The 21,342-nt window shown below is 37.2% G+C and overlaps 1 protein-coding gene across 1 annotated transcript; it reads left to right on the top strand.

The window, feature by feature from the left end:
- Positions 1-7,690: 7,690 nt before the first annotated feature.
- LOC125853751 (uncharacterized) lies at positions 7,691-19,744 on the top strand. The gene is made up of 5 exons (XM_049533493.1): positions 7,691-8,481; positions 17,563-17,633; positions 18,964-18,986; positions 19,100-19,330; positions 19,502-19,744. The coding sequence occupies exons 1-5, from the start codon at positions 7,691-7,693 to the stop codon at positions 19,742-19,744; spliced, it is 1,359 nt and encodes a 452-aa protein (XP_049389450.1).
- Positions 19,745-21,342: the final 1,598 nt, after the last annotated feature.

Genomic DNA, 21,342 nt, shown 5'->3' with positions numbered 1-21,342 from the left:
TTTGTTAGAACATTGAGAATAATTCATGAAACTACTCCTCCTTATTCTCCTTCATCTAATGGAGTAGCGGAAAGAAAAAATAAAACTTTGGTTGAATTGACAAATGCCATGATTATTGAGTCAAATGCACCTTTAAATTTATGGGGTGAAGCTATTTTAACCGCTTGTTATGTGTGGAATCATGTGTCTCATAAAAAGTCTAAATTGACACCTTTTGAATTGTGGAAAGGTCACAAGCCAAGTTTAGGATATCTAAGAGTTTGGGGTTGTCTAGTCTTTGTGAGGCTAAAGGATCCCAAGATTACAAAGTTGGGTAAGAAAGTTACTATTTGTATTTTTCTTGGTTATGCTTCAAATAGTACAACCTATAGATTTTTTAATCTAGAAGATAATATTATAATAGTAGAATCGGGTGATGCTATTTCTCATGAAAATAAATTTCCTTTTGATTCTAAAAATAGTGGGGGTCAAAGGATTGAACAAAATATTTTGTCACTACCTAGTTCTTCTACTTCTACTTTGAAAAATAAAGAAGTTAATGATTTTGAGTTAAGAAGAAGTAAAAGAGCTAGAGTAGAAAAATATTTTTGTCCTGATTTTTATGTGTTTAATGTTGGAGATGACCCTCTCACTTTGAAAGAAACATTATCTTAACATGATTCTATTTTTTGGAAAGACGCTATAAATGATGAAATGGAATAACTAATTTCTAATAAAACTTGGAAATTAGTTGATTTACCACCGGGTTGTAAAACTATTGATTGCAAATAGGTCTTACGAAAAAATTTGAAACCAGATGGATCTATTGATAAATATAAGGCTAGACTAGTTGCAAAAGGTTTTAAACAACTAGAAGGCCTAGAATTTTTTGATACTTTTTCACCTGTAACAAGAATTACATCCATAAAACTTTTAATTGCTATATGACTGCAATTTTTGATTTGCAAATTCATCAAATGGATGTAAAAACTGCTTTTTTAAATGGAGACCTAAATGAGAAAATTTAAATGGAACAACCCTAGTCTTTTGTTGAAGCAGGCCAAGAAAGCAAAGTGTGTAAACTTACTAAATCCCTATAAGGCTTGAAACAGGCACCAAAGACATGAAAATTTTGATTCCTGCATGATTGAAAATGGGTTTAAAACAAATGAGTGTGATAAGTGCATATATCATAAGTCTTGGAATAATTCACATGTGATTATTTGCCTATATGTTGATGATTTATTGATCTTTGGCTCTAACATGAATGTTATTGATGAATCTAAAAATATTCTTAGAAGCCATTTTGATATGAAAGATCTTGGTGAGGAAAATTTTTCCTTGGAATAAAATTATAACAAGAACATGTGATGGAATTTTCCTTGACCAGTCACATTATGTTGAGAAAATTTTGAAAAAATACAACTTTCTTGATTGCAAACATGTTGCTACTCCTTTTGATTCAAGTATTCACTTATTTCCCGTTGAAAGTGAAAATGATGTAATAAATCAAAAGGAATATGCTAGCATGTCACGACCCAGACTGTCGTGATTGACACCCACACTAACCATCCGGTGGGAGAACCACTACTACAATCCAAACTAAGCAACTAAAACAAAACTAAGACAATTAAGTTACGGAAGCAAGTTAATTAACTAAAACAAATATGGAATTAAATACTAAGAACCTAAAAGTAAATGTACCAAAACTCTAACAAGGTTCATAATTCTAAATGAGAAAATCATCTAAAGAACTAGTCTAAGTCCGAATGTGATGGACTAGACAAAAAAGAGAACTCAAAGAAGCCTGGAAGAACTGGCTCACCCTTGAATTCGAATCGGAAATCACTGATCTTCTAAACGAGGTCTGTCAATAGCCGCCGAAAAATGCCCTGTACTCAACAAAAATAAGAGCAAGTGTAGTATCAGTACACAACCATCATGTACTGATAGGACCACGCGGCTATCCCACTAAGTGTAACATACATTAATCAATACAACAATATAATCACATGCACATATCGAACATATACAATATTCTCAACATATATGAACAATGAACAACTTCACGATTCTCACACATCACAGTTATATCAATTTAGAGAAATATACCGTCTTCCTATATCAATCATCATTAGAAATGAACGAACTCATCACAACTAGATACACAACATAATTCAATGGTCCTCTCACGGAACCTAATTCAATGATCCTCTCATGGAACCCAAACCCAAACAGTTAGCATACCGATTCGTGGTATCTGATTCAAGTTAATGTGCCAGAATATGGCAGCCGATCCCATGTTTTTGGCGGAACGTGGCAACCGATCCCATATTTAAGCCAAAACGTGGCAACTGATCCCAGTTAGTGTGTCGGATCGTGACATCCGCCCATTCAACAAACCACAATCACAATGTATATTCTCACAATCATACAACAAGAGGTGATTCATGTCATACAATTATTCAATTATCCTTATTTACGATTAGGGTGATCAATAATGCAACATTCGCATACATACATGCATTATAATGAAGCAATTACAAACATATATCACACCAACATAAAATCACAACCATCACCTACCTCGAATCAAAGCTTGAATCCCCTAAGACACTTGAACCTTCCTTTCCGGATTCTTCTCGCTTGTTCGTGGTCTAAACACAATCATAATAACACGGGAATCAACAAACAATCACTAATTACCTGAAACTATAACAATTCTATGAACCCTAGATCAAACTCATGATCCCAATTATCCAAATTAAATTAGGGTTGTTTCCACCATATAATCTATAACAAAATCCTCCCCTATCAATATTGACCCATTCTATTATGTTCTACATATCGAAAAACGAATTTAGGGAGTGAAAAGCTTACCTTTAGCCTCAAAAATGGTGAAAAATGAGTAAGAGTCGCCTGGGGTTCGTTCCTTAGCTCTAAAAATTGAAAAGTGCCAAATAAGGTCGTTTCAGAGTTTATTAACGGCTTTAAGTCACGTTTGGCCCGCCACGAAGGACCCATCCCACTACAGCGGCCCTGCTGCGGCGGCTCCAATCCCGCTCTAGCGGCCTACACGGAGACAGAATGTTACCCGTTCACGCTAAGATCATTTTCGGGAGTTCTACTCGCCCAAATTCGATTCCATAAAGTCGTACGGGTTCCTTAACATATTATCTATCTACTCATGTGGTACAAATCATAATGAGATCTCTCATTAATTACCAAATTTCCCTACACCTTAATGACTCCGATTTCGTCCAAAACTGGACTAGGTTGGGAAATTCCAAGTTACTACGAAAAAGATTTTTTGCCCCAATTCTTTCTTCATTGGCTTTTACCTAACGACGAAATCAGGTCATTACATAGCATATTCGAAAGTTTGAGATATATGTTTGATTGCACTAGACCTGATATTGCATATGCAGTAGGAGTATTTGGCAGGTTTACAAGCAAGCCAGGTAATGAACATTGACATTCTATAACAAGAGTTACGAGATATTTAATTGGAACAAAAAATTATGGTTTGTTTTATAAAAAAATATCCTGCTGTACTTGAAGGCTTTTGTGATGCAGATTGTAATACTTTATCAGGTGATTTCTGTTCTACCACCGTTTATGTCTTTACTTTGGGTGGTAGTGCTATATGTTGAAAATCAAAAAAGCAAACAATAATTTCTAAATCTACCATGGAGGCTAATCTAATTGCTTTAGCTTCAGCTATTGAGGATGCGAATTGGTTAAGAGATTTACTGTTTCAAATACCTTATTTTGAAAAATCAATTCCTCCTATTTTAATTCATTGTGATAGCACTGTTGCGTTTGATAGAGTTCAAAATTGTTATTACAACGGAAAATTCAGACCTATAATGAGGAAACACAGTAATGTAAGATCATATTTGACAAATGATACCATTAATGTTGATTATGTCAAATCTTGTGATAAACTTGCAGATCCTCTTACTAAGGTCTTAACAAGAGAAAGGTCTGGAGCACATCGAGGGGGATGGGATTGAAGCCTATCAATCCTTGAGTCATATATGAAGAAACCCAACCTGGGGACTAGAAATCCTATAACCAGGTTCAAAGGGAAAAACTAATCATATGATGCCTTGTTGTGAATAAATGCACTATTTTTTTTATTCCCTCCCTATGATGTGAGTGCATTGTTTCCTATAGTGATTTGTGAAGGTTGAGTTGATAAAACTCTTAATGAATATCTGTAGCCCGTATGGGTGGAGTGTTAAACTTACAGGAACACTCTCGATAGATTTCACCTATGTGAGTGTGGAAGTAGGTCATTTCCTATGAGAATTGAGCTTATTCTCAAAGGCACTCATGAAACCTGGATAGGATAGCACAAAGTCGTAACATGCTGGCTTTTAAAGCTCATGTCAATACCTTGATTATTATGTGTGGACAATGATATTTTATTTCCCTTAAGCAGTCATAGACAAGTCTGAGACCACTACTACTCTGGAGTAGAAGTTACTGTTTCACTAAGTGGAGGTTCAATGCAGAGCACACCTTCATTATGCATAGTAGTCTTCCTTAAGATGATGCTATATTTTGGAGTTAAAAGAATGATGAATGTTTCAACAGTTAGTGGACAATTTTCATTGCTGGAACGTTAGGCATTAGTGCCTAATTACTCATTTCTGTTAATCCATTTACATAGGCATTATTGGCCTTTATGTGATGGTTACAAAAATGTTATTTCCGTTGGAGGTTACTGTTTGTGGTTGAAGATGGTCAACCATGACCATTAGTTATTTTTATTCATTCTCCATTATCTCATTCTTTATTCCTTCATTATATCTTATAACCTATGTAATCCTAGGCCATTTATCTTCACTATTTACCACCCCATTATCTTCCTATTTATTCCTAGGAAGACTTCTTATACTATAAATAGTGGTGGTCTTCATTTGTTTTACACACAAGAAATTATAGAGTGCATAAAGTTTGTCAAAAAGAGAGTTCTTATAATTAGTTGAAGGAAGGTGTTCTTTTTGTAGAGCTTTGGACTCAACTCTTGTCCAGAGTTGTTGAGTTATATTTTGTGATTAGGCTGTTGTATCCTGGAGGGGACAAGTCAAGAGGACTATTGCTGAACTGATGAAAAACATTTGCTGCAGTGGCATTGAATCTCCTCAAAGAGAGCGAGATATCCGCGCCTCAACCTTAAGAGATTTTTATTTCTTCATTTTATTTTCAGTTGTAATCTTGTAATTCTGTAATTTGTAATTTTTCACTAACAGAAAGTAAATCCTAACCTACCTCGAAGTCGAGCCGCTACCCCAATTTCCATGGAGCTTTTTTTTCATTAGACAGTCTAGTGGCTTAGTGAGTTGGATTCAGAGGAAGACTGAGAGTTGGTGTTGCAAAGAATATCTCCTCTTTTTCTTTCAAAATATGACTTATGACATCCTTAGGAGGACCCCTTACGAAATTAGAATAAAACTCTTAAAAGTTACGTAAAAAATTTAGATTACTATTTTATGGGCCTTCTCTATGGAGAAGGGTATTCAAGCCACCATGTGGTTAGCCTTACCTCTATAGATTTTTATCACTCTCCAACTTAGGCTTTTTGCCTCAATTTCCAACTTTCAGAGTTCAAAGAGGGATCGGTTGTAAAGAGGTTATGTTTTTTTAAAAGAGTAAGTCTTGTAATGTAGTTGTCAAAGAAACACTATTAGACTCAAAGGGATCAACTAGGGATACATTTAGTGCAATGGTAGGGCTTTTAGGTAAAGTGGGCTTCTCAAAAATCATAAAGAAAGCCTAAGGTCATTTCTCCAATTAAAAGCAATCAAGACCAACCGGACAAGTTCTAAATGGACAAGTAACTACAAGAGTTTATTCAACAATCTTACCTCATATGCCATGCAAATTAATCAAGATGGTTGAATTTTTACTTCCTCACAAGAACAAATGACATCATACTTTATAATCACCAATCATGAGTCAAAGAGTTGTCACAAGATTATTCCCATCATGCATTCATTTTCAATAATTTAGAGGGGTGCTCACTTTTTCTTTTCATTGCAAGACTATTTATTAGTACCAAACAAATCATATCCTCCCAAAAAGACTCGATTCACCTTGAAAAAATGTCACCATATTCATCACCGAGCAAGTTCATACATCCCTTTGAGTTATGACTACTCAAGCTTCACCACACAAACCCCTCACAACATACACTCTCAACCAAATGACGATTTGTCCTTACAAAGTTGTCACTTTATCTAGCGGGCACAGTCACTCAACCTTATCATAAAATAAAATAAGAATCTTCTAATGAGAATAAAAAATAAAAAAATAAAAAATAAGACTGATTTAAACACAATTTAAACATCACAATTTCGATACAATCACAAAACAGTCCGACTAGGATACAACATCCAACAAATTAATAAAACAACATGATAAGGGCAGATCAATTCTGTGCACTCATTTAAGATGTTAGTGTATCGAGAGTTACTATTTTTGATATGTTGTATAGCCTCCATATTTCCATTCTAATCTAAGGCCATAAAGTAATGATATATTTCATCTCTTGTAACAGAGCCCAACATAGTTTTTTACAGAATTTCATAATTTAATCACAACATAATGGAGAAAAGTCATCATAAAATGTCTATTTCAAACCCATAAAATATTAGTAAGACAGTCTATGACTATTTCCTCCTCTTCTTCTGGACTACAATCCTTAAAATGAAACAAAAGCACATTAGTTTGGTAAGTGTCATGTGCAATTATTTTATATATTAATTTGCGTCCAAAATAATTTAGAATTTATTTTAATGTAACAAAAAAACAAAATCTGAGCATGGTTTAGTTTTTATAGAATTGAATACTATTCTAAAATGAAATAATTTTCTATTTTTCTTTCCTCAATATCTTTAAACACAATAGTTTGGTAGGTGTCTTGTGTAATTATTTTATGTACAGATTTGCCTTGAAACTAATTTAGAAATATTTTTAATGTAAAAAAAAAACTAAAATTTGAGCTTGATTTGATTTTTAATATAATTGAAATCAATATAAAGTTTCTACTAAATATGGTTTCTTCCAAAATTGGAAAAAGTTATAATGTACTTTTATAAGCACTGCAACGATAATAATCATACATATATTTTCATTTAATATTCAATAAATATTTGAATTTTATAAATCATTAAATTAATTTGTATTATATTATTTAAATATTTTTAAAATTAATATTTCAATTTTCATGGCCAATATTTGAATTTTTCACTTGTTTCAATATTTATCTTTTTTCCATCCATAAATTAAAATATACAAATTTTCAATCTTTCTTTAGAGAAAATCTGTTAATACTCTACGACCATTTTTTTTTTAATAGATAATACTTACTTAGATCTAAATCAATTAAATTATTTTCCTAATAAGAAAAGTTTGACTCAAAAAGATTAGTTCAACATAAGACTAAAGTCATAACTACATTAATCTCAAGATGATGGAATCTAATTTGATATCAAATCTACCCTCATTTATTTTCATGCCAAAATAATACCCATGACAACTAAGTATTCTCTAATTCAAATTATTTAAAAATTTATTTGTACCCTATAAACAGGAGGCAATTCTTAGCAAAGAAACACACAACAACAATAAGAATAATAAATCCATTTCATTTCCCATATCCTAATAAACACATTTCTCCTCCTCTTCCTCATTTTTAACCATGGTTAGAAAGAAAGTGAAGTTGGCTTTCATGGAAAATAACACTGAGAGGAGAGTCTCATATAGAAAACGACAAAAGGGATTCTTAACCAAGGCTCGTGAACTCAACACCCTTTGCGATGTTGAATTGACTACCATAGTCAATAGCCCTTACCACAATGAACCTAAGGTGTTTCCAAATCATGAAGCTGCTACCGACATCTTTACAAAGTTTATCGATCTTCCAGAGGAGAAGAAATCAAAAAACCTAAAAACACAAGAAAAGATAACCATGAAAAGGATCGGGAAAATTGAGAATGAACTTGAGAAGGTAAGGAAGGAAAACAAGAAAATGGAGTATACAAACCAGATGTATGGATTGTTGAATGGTGAAGAGATGCCCAATAGTAAGCACGCAGAAGATCTCAACGATCTCTGTTATGTGATCAATAAAAACGTCAAATTGATAAATGATGGGATCAAAGCAAAGACTCACGAAGAAGGTTCTACATCAAATGCTCCTCAACCTACTACTGGACCGATGGATTCTAGTGGAACCAGCTTCGACATGTCATGGGCTCCTATTTTGGCCCCAGTTGATGCTCCAGTACTATCTGAGATTCCTCTTTTGGCTCCATCTACTGTACCTAATGGGACCAACTTCAAAAGGCCAACAACTCCTCTTAATTTGGTTCCTGTTGTAACTCCAACATCGATGGTTCCTCTGATGGCTCTTTCAAGCGATCATGCTCAAGTGCCTCAATTAATGTTCCCTTTGAGGACTCCTCCTCAAATGGTTCCACTTGTGGATCTGTAACGACCCAAATCGTCGTTATTAGGAAAAGAAAAACTTTGGAAACTTACTGGGACTGTCCCGCCAGTGTCACGACCCAAGCCTACACCCTGGACGTGGCCGGCACTCGAGAATCATTGTTGGTCCCTAAGCGAACCCTCATCCTGGCTGACTACAAGTGGAAGACTAACTCAAGCATACAAAGCTTAAGAACTTAATAAAATTCAATAAAACTCAACTTCGCAAATCTTTAACTCAAATGAACAACTCAAAATAATTAAAAAAAGAATATTCAACTAGCCAACAATAGGCACTCGAGTCTTTAATACATTTAATAAGATAAATGAAACAAACTTCTCAAACTCTACAGTCTATCTACAAAGCCTCTAACTGACAAAGATGGAATTCAGAACAAGATCCACGACATCCTGACAAAACTGAAAAGTAAATGAAATCCGCCGGAAGCAAGGAGGCACACCATAACTAACTTGAAATGCATGTGGTCTCAATGAAGCGCCTGCTGATGACCCTGAATACCTGTATCTGCATCATGAAATGATGCATGCCAAATGGCTCAGTACGTGGAATGTACAAACATGTAAGGGGAATTCTAAAGCATAACATAAGCTTGAACTTGATAAAGAGGAAACATACTTACCTCTTCTCAACTCACTCAACTAACTCAACTCGGGAATAAGATACTCAACTCAAAGATAAAATATTCAACTCAGTGAAATAAGGCTGAACTCAATAATAAGCTATTCAACTTAGTAAAATAAGGATCAACACAATGATAAGACACTCAACTCATGGTACTCAAACTCTGGATACTCTACTCAATATAAAGCAACAATAAGAGATGCAATATATGAAAAGCTTTTAAAATAGTAGAAAACAACTCAATGTATTTAAGAATACAATATACTCAGTTTCTATGCAAGGATACAATATAAACTTTGTTTATATATGAAATACAAGTAAACTCTGTGTATATTAAAATACAAATATCTTTGTGTGAGTTTCTCTAACCGACAACTATCACTATGAGCTATGTGATGATACAACGTCTCGTCCACGCTGCTAGAACTGTCCTATACTTTTCCAGGGTATAAGACCTACTCACTAAGTGGATCCACTAGTCTATGCTAAAAAACATTAAGGAATTATCTAAAAAGTATGACCCTTTCTACCCACGTTGGCTACATGGTTGATGTAGGCTGTGAGATATCTGAACTCTTCCCCATATCGGTGCTCAATACTAATCCCAAAATATACTAGCTCATATGTTTAAAACATAACTTTTTCTGTGGTTTGAGATTATTACTCAAAAATCTTTCTCTTAAAAAAATGGTACTCAAACTGCTCAAAACTCTTTTGGAAATCTCAGTTTTCTCTCATCTTAAATGTGAAAACATTTACTCTTGAGAATACTTAGTTCCCATATATCATTTTTAAAGAAAATGAACTCAGCTCTGCTCTTTGTCAAAAATATTTAAAATAATATTATAAAATGATCATTGATGACTCGGGAAGTCATACTGGATAAAAATTGATGGTATATCTAAATACCATACTGCTCATACAATGATGACATACTCGATTGTCATACTAATCATGTTCTAGAAAACTCTTTTCTCAAAACTCATCTTTACTTTCGCAAAACTCAGTTTAAGAACTCAAGTGTTAGCTTTAAAAAGCTTTTTAAAATTTATAACTCAAATCATAGGGTTCATGTGGAATTATGAACATGAACGACTCAACTTAGGAATCTTAACAGAAATAAAGAACCTCAGTACTCAGAACTCAAGACTCAATGATACTACTCATCTCTAGACTGCTCGACTCATAAGGTTCATGCGGAATTATGGGCATGAACAACTCAACTCAAGGGCTTCATGGGTAACATGTACTACTCCCATCAGTAGGGATATAATCTCAAAAGGATTAGGAACTCAATGCTCAAAGAGTTAAAACTCGAAGATCCTACTCCTCTCGAAGATACTCAATGTATGGTGTTTATGCGAAATTTATGAGCATGAATGACTCAACCCAAGGGTCTAAAGAACATTATGAAACTCATGTATATGACTCTTCTCATTCTCATACTTACTTTCTCAAAACTCAGTTTAAAACTCAAGTGTTGGCTTTGAAAAACTTCTCAAGATATATAACTCAAAATAGGGTTCATGCTGAATTATAAACATGAGCAAATCAACTCAAGGATCTCAATAAAAATATAGAAACTCAATAGTTAGGAATAACATTTTAAAAAGAATCGGGAATTCAAGAACTCAAAATCAACTTAGCTCAAGAATACTCAAATCTAGGGGTAGAATCATAGATTTCTCTTTTACTGATTTGAAAGTAGATGTAGGGTGTGAGGAAGAACTAGTCCAACACTATGATAACCTTACATACTTGAAAAAAAAAAGGTTCTTGAAGAATCTTGAAGAATAACTTGGTTAGAAGCTTTGAAACCCTAGCTTGAAGGTAAACAATCAAGAAAACCTTTCTTGAAATTCTTGAATTAGTTTCTTGAAATCTCTATGGCCAAGATTTATTATTTTCATTAGTGATTCATAATTGTATGGAGGAACTTGAGTTAGAAGGAATGAAATTCTTGGAGAAAACTTACCTTGAAGAAGAATCTTGAAAAAGATGGAAAAAATCTTGAATGAAGTCTTCTACTTTGATTGTTCCTTAGGGTTTTGCTCTAGGGTTTGAGAGAGAAGAGAATGATGGATTAAAAGATGAAAATCTGATTGTTTTGAGCCTTTTATTAGTCAAGAAATTCGTTTAAGGTTTTCTTGGAGGTAAAAAAACAAAAACAACCCTTTTTAATGTTTTCCCGTTGGCTAAATTCGTAACAGCACCGTATAGGTTACTAAAATAGTCATAACTTTTTACTCAAAAATTGGATTGACGCGAAATTGGTGGCGTTGGAAAGTAGATTCAAATAATTTTAATGTAATATGTTATGGCTCGCATAACTCTTTATATTATAAGATATATGGTCATTTGAAGTTGACCCAGGAGAATCTTACATCAAAACTTAGTTGATAAGGAAACTTCAAGAACACTTATCAAGAAATTAAATTGCTCAATATTTATGGATAGATTTGTAAAAGAAACTCATGATTGGCGTGTGGGTGAATGAACCCAGGACTATGGAAGCTTACATACTTCAAAGAACTAGGTTCTTGACAAAATCTTGAATTTCTTGAACGAACACTTTGATCATCTCCTCTTTTCTCTTCTTGTACTCTCAACTAAAACCCTAGGCGTATATTAGGATTATAAAACTGAACCTAATAGGATTATAACCTTAAAACCTTACTAAAAACGAATTAAATCTAATTTGATAAGGAAAAGACCAAAGTACCCCTCATATTTACGGGTAACTTTCCGTAATTGGATAGCCTGACTTCAAACAGGCATATCTCCCTCATATGAACTCCAAATTTAGCTAACTCGATGACATTGGAAATATAATTCAAAGACCCTTCATTAGCTATGTTGTAGCCCACCTAACTCATCATGTATTGAGAGTTATGGTCGTTTGAAGTTGACCCAAAACTCATAATTTAAGCATAACTTGCAAAATTTCAGATTTTGCTATTAGTTCTTTTTGGAACTCAAGGTGCTAATATAGTGACCTGACCTTAATACTTAAGAAATTTTAAATTCCTTGGTAAAGTCCTACTCACAACGAAGGATGGTTCGAGTCTTAGTTCAAAAATTTTCTAGGGTGTTACAATATCTCCCCCTTGGGATCATTTGTCTTTGAATGACGGCTGGACTGGGTATGGAACGGGGTTACTCTTACTAATGTCAAAGTCTAATGGAATGCTCTTCCTATATTAAGCTTAACCCAAATCCTTAGGTTCGAGTTCAATACATCTCTATAAGGAATCTCATCCCAAAACTATTACTCTTTACTATCACATTGGGCTCATATTAAGAACCACCTAATGTTTAACAGCACCACATTCAATCTTAGAACTCTAACAACTCCCTGGATTCCTACTAACCATCTCCTTAAGAAATTCTCAACACTTGACTTGATTTCTCATCTTAGCATCTCCCCCTTAGGTCTAAAGCTAGCACTTGAAAGTTATGGACCTATTCCGCATTGACAACTCAATTATGCATCTAGGCACACATGGAAAATTATAACTTAATTGGAACCTCATCCGGTAACATACTATCTCGGCACACCTCTTAATGCTCTTGTTACTCCTGTGACTTAGCCACACTTCACTGCCCTTATCTAAACATTAGGGCCTCTCACTTGTACCACTCATATTTATTGCAACTTATCACCTCAATTCCTCACCTACTATATGTCAAATCTTCTAGATCAAATCTCAAGACTAACATCATCACCCTCTAGTTGCCATTCTTTTGATCATGACACTCATCTCAAATTCAAGCTTAATGTTTATTACTAAACCCGAATATCAATATGATTGCTCTCCTACTATACTATACCTCATTACTTAATCAGTTCTATAACCTTCTGAACATCATGACCCTCTCAAACATATCATAAGTATAACATAGATCTATAACCTCATGAATACTCTGTGCTTCTATTCAATACTTACACTTGGTCATTACCAACACAATGACACTTCATCACAAACTCCTTTCTAGCTAAAACACTCTCTACCTCCTATGATGGAATCTTTCCAACTCACCTTTTCTTAGTCTACCCATGAGGGAAAACTCTTCATTAATATCTTACATGACTATAGTAAAATAGCTTGTCGAAACACTATCTCCCTTACTTAGATTACTAAATCTCTGCATACTATTCTCTTAACTTAAAGGGCACTCTTTACTACTACTGCTCATAATCTCGTAACTCATGTTACCTTTTCGGGTGAAAATACTACCCAAGCTCTAAACATACTTCCTCATAAGAATCTCAACTGAAAAAAAGGCTTAGAGAAGAGAGTACAACTCGCTTTTAGCTCAAACACACGATTAATATGAAGGCATTACTCTAAAACTCAACACTTAACTCACTCATGGGCTTCTATCAGGCCCCTTTGATGTCACATGACTTCATCGAGATTTTTTTTTGCTAAGAACAACTCATCGATAAAGGACTGACTTTCCTTTTCAACCACTTCTAATATGATGGGTAGTCGAATGGATCTGAGATACACACGAGTATGAATAAATCTTTATGACAGCCCTATTGCACGATTAAGAGTATGAAAGAAGAGAAACTTTGCCTAAATGTCTGTAGTCACTTATTTATAGAAGTGGGGCCTTCACAACCACAAATAAGGTTCTACTTGATAGGGCATCATAGACAACCTAAGACACTTGATCTCTGGGCTCTGATACCAAGTTTGTCACGACCCGAGTCTACACCCTGGACGTGGCCGACACTCGAGAACCATTGCTAGTCCCCAAGCGAACCCTCATGTTGCCATTCTTTTGATCATGACACTCATCTCAAATTCAAGCTTGATGTTTATTACTAAACCCATATATCAATATGATTGCTCGCCTGCCATACTATACCTTATTACTTGATCAGTTCTATAACCTTCTAAACATCATGACCCTCTCAAACAAATCATATGCCTAGCTTAGATCTATCACTTCATAAATACCCTGCTCTCTTATTGAACATATGAATTTAGTCTCCTCTAATACGATGGCACATCAACACCAACTCTATTCTGGTTAACAAATATATACTCTATCTCATCTTGACTAGAAACTCTTACTCTATCCATAAGGGAAAACTCCTGATCAATAACTTACTAGGTGCATGACTATAATAACATAGCTTGCCTCATCACTATCTCCCTTTCTAATATTACTACACCTATGTATACTTTCCTCTAACTCTGGGCTTTTTCACTACTACTATTACTCATGATCTCACAACTCATGCTACATCATTGGGTGAAAATACTACCCAAGCTCTAAACATGCTTCCTCATAAGGATATCAACTTCAAGAAGGCTTAGGGAAAAGAGTACAACTTGCTTTTAGCTCAAATGCACAATCATATAAATATGGGTGCATTTCTTTGAAAGTGAACACTTAACTCACTCCTAGGCTTTTCTCAAGCCCCTCTGGAGTCTCATGACTTCCTCAAGATTTTGCTAAGAGTAACTTATCGATAAAAGGACGGACTTTTCTTTCCAACCACCTCTAGTATGACAGGTAGTCGAATGAATCTGAGAAATGTACGAGTATGAATAAATCTCTATGACAATGCTCTATTGTATGATTAAGAGTATGAAAGAAGGGAAACTTTTCTTAAATGTCTGTAGTCTCTCGTTTATAGATGTGCAACCCTCACAACCATGAACAAGACCCTACCGACACGGCTTCATAGATACCCTACGACACTTGAACCCTATGCTCTGATACCAAGTTTGTCACTACTCGAGCCTATGATGAGTCCAAGATTTGGACTCATTTAGGGCTTTATTCGAATAGATTTAGTGTCCTCAAATACTTATTTTGTGCCAATAATTGATGTAAAATCCTTGATTTCTAGGTATTTGGATTGAGGAACAAAGCAAGGACACTAATTTGCAAAAAGGAACGAAGCGAGCTGAAAGAAGGAAGAAAAGAGAGCTTGGTGATCGCCAAGTCCATTTGGCGAGTCACCGAGTGGCCATTTGACCGCCTAAAGTTCCAGTGTGCCAAGCCCCGAAGGAGAAAGTCAAGTTGGCGAGAGAAAAGAGTTGTCGGTGGATTGCCGAGTGGTTCCGCGATATAGTGTTAGATTGCCCAAAGTTACAAACCTGGAGGATGCTGAAGGACAATGCAAGAAGGCGATGAAATAGACCAAAAGGCATATCACCGAGTTGATCGACGAGCTTGACTTACTGCGTTGAATGGCCCTTCGCAGCATATTTTTGGCGACTATAAATACGTTTTTGAACAATTAATCTAGGATTTTTTATCACATTATTAGAATTTTTAGTTTGAACTCTGAGTTTTGAGACAAGTTTTCCTTAACTTTGAAGAATTGAAGTTTTCCATTTTTGAGAAATTGGAAGTGGGTCTTTGAGATTCTTCAATTTGGACCTTTGTAAAGACGAAATTAATCTTACCCAGTTGATGGAAACACAATTTGGTAACGATTTTTATCTTTTTATGATGTTTAGCTAAAACCTCAATTCTTGGGGTGTGATTATGTGATTATGAGCTGATTTAGCTTATGCGTATTGCTAATTGTTAGTTTAAATGCTGTTTAGAAGTGATTTCAATCAATAATTGTGGTTTAATTCAAAGAATTGTAGTTGCAAATGCAATTCTACCTTTGTGTTTTTGGCTTGCTCGAGAGAGAGGTTTTAAAACCAAGACTAATGATTGATGATCTGTGGGTATTGGGTTGTCATGGGTTCAACTCGAGAGAGTGAATCCTAAACTCTTTTCCACACATTTAGCTCAAGAGACTGAATGGACTAAGGCGTAGGCTGTTCTTATTTTGCATGCTTGTCGATGTTCGAGAGAAATCGACTTGATTCGGGGTAAATTGTTTGAGAGAAAGTCTACCTCCTTAATAGTTTAGCCTATACAGTGATTTACAACTATTTTGTAATAGTTGCAATTACCCATTTGTCTACATTAGCGTATAATCAAATCACATCCCAAGAACATGTCTCATTATTGTTCTTTTAGTTATAGTCGAATCTACTTACTTTTAATTTTGTTTTGTTTGTTTGTGTTTTGAAACAATGAGTATGAGTGTGAACGGGAGCAATGGTAGCCAAGTGGGCCACCAAGATGACAACGACAACCTCAACGATGTCAATGAGCCTAATGCTAATGACCCTCATCTAATGGGTGGAATTGGTCCCATTCGCTTGCCTCTGGCTGAAGGGAACGTTGTTTTCATTTTACAAGTACTATGTTGCAGCTCTTGCAATTGAAAGAGTTGTTTGGTGGGCTAGCTCATGCGGATCACCATGAGCATATTAGAAACTTTGTTGATGTTTGCGGGCCGTTCTCCTTCAAGAACATATCCCAAGAGTCGATCCGGTTGAGGTTGTTCCCATTTTCCTTAACGGGAGAAGCATGTAAATGGTTGGCTGAATTGCCAAGAGAATCAATCTCTTCGTCGGAAGAGCTTGTCACCGCATTTCAAGTGCGATTTTTCCCTCCTTCAAAGATGATGACTCTTGAGGAAAACATCCAAAGCTTCAAGCGTTTGGAGGGTGAGCCAATTCATGAGACCTAGCTGCGATTCAAGAAGTTGGTGCTGCAATGCCCAACTCATGGTTTGCCCAACAATGTTTTGCTGCAATATTTTTACTGAAGCCTTGATTCGGTAAACAAGGGTGTAGCTGATCAACTTTCTTTGGGAGGTTTGATGCAACAACCTTATGTTATAGCAGCCTAGCTTTTGGATGGTATGACCACAATACCCTGCGAAGATCAGGAGAGGGACCAGAACATGGCAAAGATCATGACACAACTTGACATTTTGTCCAAAAATGTCATGGGAGCTGGTGCTCGAAGTGTCAATGTTGTGGGTGTCGGGTGTGTTAATCCTGATGAGGCCAAGTTTGAGGCTTTGTACAACGAAGATGTGAACTTCCTAGCCAACCAAGGAGGTGGTTATCATTCAAACTACTCGAGGCAGGGTGGTAACAAAGGTTGGAATAAGGATTAAAGTTGGAAGGATCGTGATAGAAAGTGGAGGGATCGTAACCCAACTTGGAATGAGAGAGACAAGGAGAATGATAGATATGTTCCTCCCCATGAGCGCCAAAAGCCAAAGGATTGTGAGGGTGGTCGGTTTGAGGATATGTTGTCTCATATTCTCAACAAGGTTGAGGGTTCAAAAAATATTTTGAAAGAGATAAAGGAAGATGTGTTGACCCTTAGCCATACGGTTACCTCTCATTCCGTCTCAGATGGGTCATATTTTGTCTCATTTGAACCCGAGACAACAAGAGGGGTTACCTGGTGATACTATGGCCAACCCTAAGAATGAAGTATGAGTGATGACTTGCGTCATGCCATGACGTTAACTAAGGCGCTGCTTGGGAGGCAACCTAATTTTTATTTGCTTTTTTTTTTTTTTTTTAAATAATGGTGTTTTGGTTGTGCAGGTTAAAGTGTGGAATGTGTTTGAAAAGTGCAGATTGGCAGCAAAATGTCCAGTCGGTGACTCGCCAAAGAGGTTGGCGAGCCCGACTTAGACCACCGTTGGACTCAAGGAATTTTAAAATTTGATTCTATAAAACTCGCTGGGCCTAGGAGCAAATCGGCGTGTCGTCGAACAGGTCAACGATCACGACTTTGTCCGTCGTTTGGACCCCCACATCAACTGGAGGTCATGTAAAACTCGGCGAGGTAACTGCCCACTCGGCGTGTCACCGAGTGGGTCGGCGATCAAAACTTATGTCGCCGAATGGCCGAGAACTGGATGGTTTTTAAAGGCCAAAAGTTCAAAAGTTCAAAATCTTTCACATTCCCTCACTTTTCAACTTTCCAAACTCACACCCAAAATAGTTTTTCCCATATTTTCGTGTTTTTATCGTGTATTAGTCATTGATTGTGTGTTCGGACTGGATATCTTTGCCGCCTAGCATTTCAACTAATTTATTTGGCATAAAAGTTTGGTTTTCCAAACCCCGAATTCATATTTTGCAATTTTACTCATTTGTAATTGATTTTATCTGTGATATGTGCTGGGCCCCTTTGATTTCATTGTCTTTGTGCTTGTGTGCATGTGTGTCTATTTTAATTCAAATATCTTGCCTAAAATGCTATATTGTTGATTTCCCAATTTTTTCATGCTTAAAATTGTTTAATATTGTTGGGTTGTGTTTATTTGTTGTTGGGTCTAGTCGGGTGAAGTCTAAGTAACCCGCATTTGTGCCAAATGACATTCTTTGCCCAATGATGGACCTGTTGACGTCATTATTAAGGGCAAAAGTCATCAAATGGCAAACTTTGGCCAAACCGGGAGAAGTTTGAGTATCCTGGGAGCATGGGTCTTATGGGTCTAGGTTTAATTGAATGAGTGCATGTTTTGATTTTGTTTTTGGGGGCTGCGGGGTTGAATTTTGGATGCTGGGGTTGAGAGTAGGCATGTTGGGTCGTTTGGCGAGCTGAGTTGAGCTCACTTAACCATTCCCCTTTATCACCTTTAATTTCATGCAAATATTGAGTTTGGGTACTGTAACTTTTGACGAGAAGCCTGAGTTTGCCGAGTGCACTCGGCATCTCACCGATAGTCCTTCTTGATCGCCTTTTCTGCGCCCCTAACCCTTAAAATGCACTGTAACTTTCGGTGGACTAGTGCTTGCTCATCGAATGATGTCGGTGATTTGCCGAAAGGCCCTTCCCATTGCCGACATATAATTTTGAGCCAATCCTTTCAGTGAGCCCGATCTGGCTCGCCAAAGTGATTTGACAACTCGCCGACCGGTTTGGCAAGTCTGTCTGCAACTATTTTTCTGCAACTTTGTTTGAACTATTTCTTACTCTTTTTGCTGTTTTTGCAGAGATGGCTAGACCAAAGTGGCTGGTAACATGCCACCCCACAAGAGGGCTAAGGGAGTAAAAATCAACAAGGATGCAGCTGCATCTAAGGCTAAGGCAACCAAACTTCCCACAACAGGTGGGAAGGGAAAATGAAAGGGAAAGGCACCTGCACCTGCGTCACCGAAAACCAGCTCCGACAATGACGATATCTATGCCACTCACCTTACCACTTCTGAGAGTGAGGGTGAGCAACAAGAGCATCAGGCTGTGACTTTTGAGCCTGAAGATGAGCTACTAGCAGGCCAGAGAGCAGAGCTACGATCTAAGAGGATGAATGATCTGTCTAGGATCAGGACTCCTCAGGCCACCACTATTCCTCCTGCTCCCGTATAGGCTGTGGTCCTAGCACCACCGGTACAGGGTCCTCCTCCCCGGTTTATGAACACACTGAAGACTGAGGGATTGAGCACCATCATAGAGGAGAAGAGGATGTCTACTGATGGTGTCATAGACATGTACCTTGAGATCATGAGCTACCTGAGGTCACACAGTTTTTAGCTATTCACTAAGCCCCGTGGCCCGTACATTCCATATTGGGTCAGAGAATTCTACAGTGCCTACAGTGCCCTGTTGCCTAAAGGGAAGAAGCTGGCTGCCAAATTCAAGCCGGTAGACTATGAGGTTGTCAGTGCCAGAAAAGTGAAGTGTGATAGTGATGCTATCAATGCAGTCCTGGAGTGCTTAAATGATATTGACGATGACTGTCAGCACATGATCAGGACAAAATGCTGGAAAACATGAAAAAATAGTTGGCCCCTCTGATATCAAACGGTACTTCCAAGTGGCTTGAGGTTGGGGAAGCTATTGAAAAGAAGGACCTCAATGTAGCAGCGAGGTATTGGTTTGACTTGATCAGCAGTACCATTATGCCATCCCAGAATGAGTCGATTCTCTGCCACGCCAAAGCAGCCTTTCTTGGTTGCATCATTGATGAGATGAGGCTGAACCTGGGGATGATTATTTCACAAGACATACTTATGAGGGGCAAGCAGTGCCAAACTTCCTTCCCCTTTCTGGTGCTGATCATAGAGCTATGAAGACGGGCTCGGGTGCCTAGAGATGAGAAGAAGGATGTGGAAGTGATTCCCATATCTTCTACCGACATCCGGAGGATTGAAGTGGACTACTTGAAAGATGAGGCGGAGAAGAAAAAGGCAGCCCCGTTGGACATTTCCCCGGTTGTTGATACCTATGCACTACCTGTATAGGCATCTTTGCCTACTTCGTCCCTTAGGCCTTCGGGTACATCTAGTGCTACCCCTTCTATTATTCCCAGTTCCCTTACTGCTGCTGATGCTGGCCGACCTCCACTCACCCAGGCTGAATTGCTACGGATGGGGCAGCTAGCCTATTTTGTCGATAGATGCGCCTCCAAACTTGAGGCTTCCATTCCTGGCATGATTATGAGGCCCCTTGCTAATGTTGTAACATCCTTGAGTGCAGATATTGATGCCCTTGTGGCAAGGATAGTAGTGTGCGAGTGTGGCCAAGAAGCCAATGAGGAGGTGACAACTCTAAAGGCCGATATTGCTGCCCTGAGCAGAGATGTGGACCAGGTGAGGTCCACCAATATGTCTATGATTTTTGGTACGGTGGAGATCCCAGATGTACTAGTTGAGCCAAATATGCCTCTAACTACCACCAGAGATGATGTTCGAGCTGAGGAGGTAGCTGATCCCGAGTCTGAGGTGGAGACGGATGAGAAAATGCTTACGGTTGCTGAGGAGGTTTCTTGTGAGGGACTTACGGAGACCGTTGAGGCCATGGTAGATGCTGCTGTGTAGACCTCTTTGGAAGACACACCCTTGGCGGACCCCAGTGGATCTGGTGCTGTTGACGTGACTTCAGGCACTGATGCCCAAGATCACAGTGTCGCACCGGGCACTGATGCCCTGACAGATGGAGCGACTGTGTAGACAGGATCCCTCTTTACCTCCCTCTCTGTTTTCTTTTATTGATTTTTGGATGTTTTATTGCATTTGAGGACAAAATGCTTTTTGTTTGTTGTGGGGTGAGGTATTTCCATACCTACCTTTTGTGATTCTGACTTTTGTTTATATATTGTGTTTTGACACCATTTTTGTGGATGCTTGAGCTTGTGGCTCCTTATTTTGAATGTAAATGATTTTTTGACCATTTCTAAAAATTTTGCCACCTTTTGTGTATTTAATTGTGGTTATTCTTGTGCAAATTTGAGTGTCGATTGTGATCAATACTGATTACTTAAATAGTGCTCTCAATCGAACAAACTTGAATGTGCGGCTACGATGAGGCCAAATAAAGTTGCATAGGCAATATGTGAACTTTTTGTATCTCATTGTGACTAGCCGATTATCAAA

Source organism: Solanum stenotomum, chromosome 1, assembly GCF_019186545.1.
Source record: "Solanum stenotomum isolate F172 chromosome 1, ASM1918654v1, whole genome shotgun sequence".
NCBI classification, from domain to species: Eukaryota; Viridiplantae; Streptophyta; class Magnoliopsida; order Solanales; family Solanaceae; genus Solanum; species Solanum stenotomum.
This window is presented reverse-complemented; position numbering and strand designations above follow the sequence as displayed.

Excerpts from the sequence above, each read along its gene's own strand:
- LOC125853751 (XM_049533493.1), top strand. The coding sequence starts at position 7,691 with ATGGTTAGAAAGAAAGTGAAGTTGGCTTTCATGGAAAATAACACTGAG. Across the intron at positions 17,634-18,963 it reads GTCGGTGACTCGCCAAAGAG|AGATGGCTAGACCAAAGTGG; the intron begins GTTGGCGAGCCC and ends CTGTTTTTGCAG. Across the intron at positions 18,987-19,099 it reads TGGCTAGACCAAAGTGGCTG|GGAAAGGCACCTGCACCTGC; the intron begins GTAACATGCCAC and ends GGAAAATGAAAG.